Source organism: Micropterus dolomieu, unplaced genomic scaffold, assembly GCF_021292245.1.
Source record: "Micropterus dolomieu isolate WLL.071019.BEF.003 ecotype Adirondacks unplaced genomic scaffold, ASM2129224v1 contig_9848, whole genome shotgun sequence".
Taxonomy (NCBI): domain Eukaryota; kingdom Metazoa; phylum Chordata; class Actinopteri; order Centrarchiformes; family Centrarchidae; genus Micropterus; species Micropterus dolomieu.
In genome coordinates, this window is record NW_025738834.1 from 1 (window position 1) to 3,985 (window position 3,985).

The 3,985-nt window shown below is 51.8% G+C and overlaps 1 protein-coding gene across 1 annotated transcript; it reads left to right on the plus strand.

Moving 5' to 3' along the window:
• Nucleotides 1–344: 344 nt before the first annotated feature.
• Nucleotides 345–3,872, plus strand: LOC123965491 (the record flags this gene model as incomplete). Its single annotated transcript, XM_046042008.1, has 7 exons — nucleotides 345–541; nucleotides 624–666; nucleotides 1,753–1,878; nucleotides 2,823–2,927; nucleotides 3,008–3,226; nucleotides 3,311–3,457; nucleotides 3,574–3,872. Coding segments are annotated over 7 exons (1,119 nt in total), but the record flags the coding sequence as incomplete, so codon positions are not given.
• Nucleotides 3,873–3,985: the final 113 nt, after the last annotated feature.

Below are 3,985 nucleotides of genomic sequence, written 5' to 3' on the forward strand. Positions count from 1 at the left end.
CTTGAGGGTCAGGTCTTCAGGTCTCAGTAGGATCAGGTCTTCAGGTCTCTTGAGGGTCAGGTCTTCAGGTCTCAGTAGGATCAGGTCTTCAGGTCTCTTGAGGGTCAGGTCTTCAGGTCTCAGTAGGATCAGGTCTTCAGGTCTCTGCAGGGTCAGGTCTTCAGGTCTCTTGAGGGTCAGGTCTTCAGGTCTCTTGAGGGTCAGGTCTTCAGGTCTCTTGAGGGTCAGGTCTTCAGGTCTCAGTAGGATCAGGTCTTCAGGTCTCTTGAGGGTCAGGTCTTCAGGTCTCTTGAGGGTCAGGTCTTCAGGTCTCAGTAGGATCAGCAGTTTCCTGTCTCTTTCAGATTAAAGCACTGATTTCAGCTCCGGCCTCTGAGGCCCCTGGGGAGCCCAAGAAACCCACAGAGGAGCCCGCCGTCCCTCCTGCTCCTGCAGCGGACACCCCCGCGGCCCCGAAACCCAAACCTAAACCCAAACCCAAACCGGACCTCACCAAGACCGCCAAAGCCCTCGGCCTGCTGGGAAAACGCACCTTTGATAAGTAAGTCAGCGTTTCGTGGGGTCCGAGTGTGTCGTCTTCTTCTGTGGTGTCTGTGTGACCTGCTGCCTCTGTGTGTCCTCAGACCTCCTCCGGGCCGGTCCACGGGGATCATCTCGTTCATCGGGGTGAGTCATGTGACTCTTACTGTGATAAAGGCGCCTTCGCGTCGTGGCAGCGCAGGAAGTCTCTGCAGCGCCTTCGTAAATATCGGGCCTTGAAAGTCCTTGAAATGTGTCTGATTAGTTTTTAATTTCTTCCTTAAATCTGATGTTTCAGCAGAAACGAGTAGCGACCACGACGCAGCCGGCGTCATCGTTAACCGCCTCAAGACCCGGCGTCCTCTCTGATCCCGGTCTTGCCCCTGGCCGGTTTCACACACAGCGCGAGTTTTAAATTCCCATCGTGACACGACTTAAAGCAACGCGCCATTACTACGGCAACCCAAAACAAACGCAGCTGTTTCAGTAAACGGCTCAAAAGGAGCAGCTGCTTTTAAAAGGCTTGTTTTCTGAATGGAGTCTGGTGCCGTCTCATTTAAAGTGCTGCTGTGAGACGACCTGCAGGTGGAGAACGGCGTCGGGCTGATTCTGGCTCGTTTCCGCTGCTGTTCGGACGCTCGGCCCCGTTTACAGAAATGAGTCAGCTGACTTCTTTTACGGGGCCAAAAACCTTATCGCGATAAATGATTATCAGGATAAACGTCAGCTCGTTCTTTCTTTAAACTAAATTCAGATTTTTGCTCCTGAGTGAAAGTTAATGTGTTTTAAAGTTTCTGCCAAACGGAGGATCAGTAAACGGATCTGAGGCCGAACCTTCAGGATCTGTTTCCAACAAATAAACATCTTCATAGAAACATTAAGTGCTGATTTCGTTGGTGGCTCAGTTGAATCAAACATTTGCTTTAATGCTACAGAGGAAAATGAAGTGGTGCTTGTGACTCCAGTAACAGACTCTCTGTCTGAAGTCGCAGGTCGTTCAGCTTCCTGTCTTTCTCCCAGCTGGCAGAAATACGACGCTCTGCAGCTGCAGTAACAGAAACAGAAGCTCGAGTGAAGAGAAATCGATGTTTTAATGCCCTAAAAGAAAGTAAAAGGCTCATTTAAGAAAAGCCGTGAGCTCTGAGCTGCGTTATCAGAGCGGCGTCCGGCGCCGCCCGTCTCTCCTCCGGAGCTCAGCAGCTGGTCTCACGCTCTCCTGTCTCTGATCCTCAGCCGACCTTCGGCTACATCGAGAGGGAGGACCTGGAGAAGTACACCTTCAGCTTCGACGCCTTCTTCGGAAACCCCAAAGCCATGACGCCCGGGGTCAGAGTCCACTTCACCGCCTGCAAGGAGAAGGTGAGGCCTTGTCCCGGTCCTGGACCCGGTCCCGTTGGTCATTATGTTTCCTACGGTTCAGTGTGATTCTGAGACAGACGAGGATCCTTTAAGGCCACCAGAGTAAAAACTGGAACAGGGATCACCAGGAAACTTTCCCGGTTGATTACTCGCTTTAAGACAATATTGTTTTGTGTTTTAGGTTTAAATATGCAAATGAGGCCGTTCTGTTTCTAGACCTGACATCTGAACTCTGCAGTAAGTCGGGTTCAAAGTGATTGTTTTAGTTTGTGGACGTTTTTAGATTTCTCTCTCAGAACATACTGCAGGGCTGCACGATACTGGGAAAAACTTCTTCTCTGCGATAAAAACTTAAAAAGTTATCGGAAAAATACATAGAAAATAATCTGAATACTTTTTAAACGTATTTTAAACCAAATGATAAAAATGATCCTCTGTCGGTGGGTTTCTCCTCTAAAGTCGTCTGCTGCTTGGCTAAAGTTGGAAACTGAGAACTCTGCAGGTTTTCTTCTTGTACCAAGCAGAAAAAGAGTTAATTTGAGCTGCGTGCAGAAAACAGCGTTCAGCCTGTTTCTGCAAATCAGATGTTCTGTAATTCAGCCCTCCGGAAAAACCTCCAGTCTGCGAGAGCTGCTGAGGAGGAGACTTCAGGCTCGGAGGAAGAAACTGCCTTCAAAGATGCGTACTGTAAAATTCCATAATTTATGTTGATCAGTATTTACGCAGCCGATATCTGATCAGACTTTAACAGCAGCAACATCGAACACGTCAAACTGATAAAGTTAAAAGTTAACTTTCAGCTCTGCAGACGAGACTAACTGTGTTTTCTTTCCTCCAGCCTGAAAGAAAACACGTCCACGTTTTTACCTGCTGTATAAAAATGATCACTCTGAAACAGGTTTTAAATGCTCGTGTTCTGGTAACGCCGTTTTGTCTGGAAGCAGAACAGTCTGATAGCGACGGACGTGAAAGTGGCTCCAGGTGGAACGGAGAACGTGGACACGGAGATCTACGAGGCCGTGGTCAGCCAGCCCCTCGTGGAGCCTCAGGTCAGTTCAGACATCTTCACCCGTCACAGCTTCCCGTTTCCGCCGGCCTCTGACCCCCCCTGTTTTTTGTCGATCCGCAGCCCGGCGAGCGCCACTACCTCGGGCAGGTCCACGTGGACATCGGGCCCCTGAGGACCAACCTGCCGTTCGACAGGAAGGACAGCACGGTGACGCTGCTGAAGAACGACCAGGTGCTGATCAACCTGCTGACCGACATCGTCACGGAGAAGAGGAGGGCCACCAACATCAAGCCCCAGATCCCCGCCACCTTCAGCCTCACCAAGGAGACCAGGGAGACGGTCAGAGCCGCTCGCCTTCCTGTCAGCACGCTCGTCTTCCTCGACTGTCTCTGACTTGATGTTTTTTTTATTCCTTCGCCGCAGGGCGTCATCATCAGCCTGAAGGACAGCGAGGGCGTCATCAAGTCGGAAGAGCACGGCGAGCTTCCCTTCGACATCAAGGAGAACTTCAGCGACATCGAGTTCAACGCCGAGGACATCAACGAGGAGGTCGAGTTCACCCTGCTCACGGTGAGGCCTCCTCCTGCCGCTGAGGGGCGGGGCTTATTTTGACCTTCTCTGGCTGCTCCAGACTTCCTGTTCTGGTTAACGGACTCTAACATCAAACTCTTTTTGGTTCTCCTCAGCGGAAAGCGGGTAAGCGAGCGATCAGGATCCGGCGGGTGAAGGAGCCCCTCCTCCTGACGTTCAGCGCCGCCACAGCCGCGGCTGCCGCCGCCGTCGCCGCCACCTCCGAAGAGGCCGAGGCCCAAAACACAGACGGCGACAGTGGAGACGACTCTTCAAAGTCGGTGAAAGTTAAGGCCGCACCCAGGCTGGAGCTGGGGCCCACCAGAGTCCTGGACCCGGAGCTGTACGAGGGCATCGTCAGCCAGCCAATCATCGAGCCCACGGTGAGTCGAGTGTAACGCAGTAAAAGGCCCCTGTTGTACTTTATATCCTCCGATTAAACACACAGTGGAGGTCACAGCGTGTTCCTAACGTTACCTGTGCAGCTCTGAACACCTGATGTAAGGAGAGAGAGGGGAGGGAGGGGAG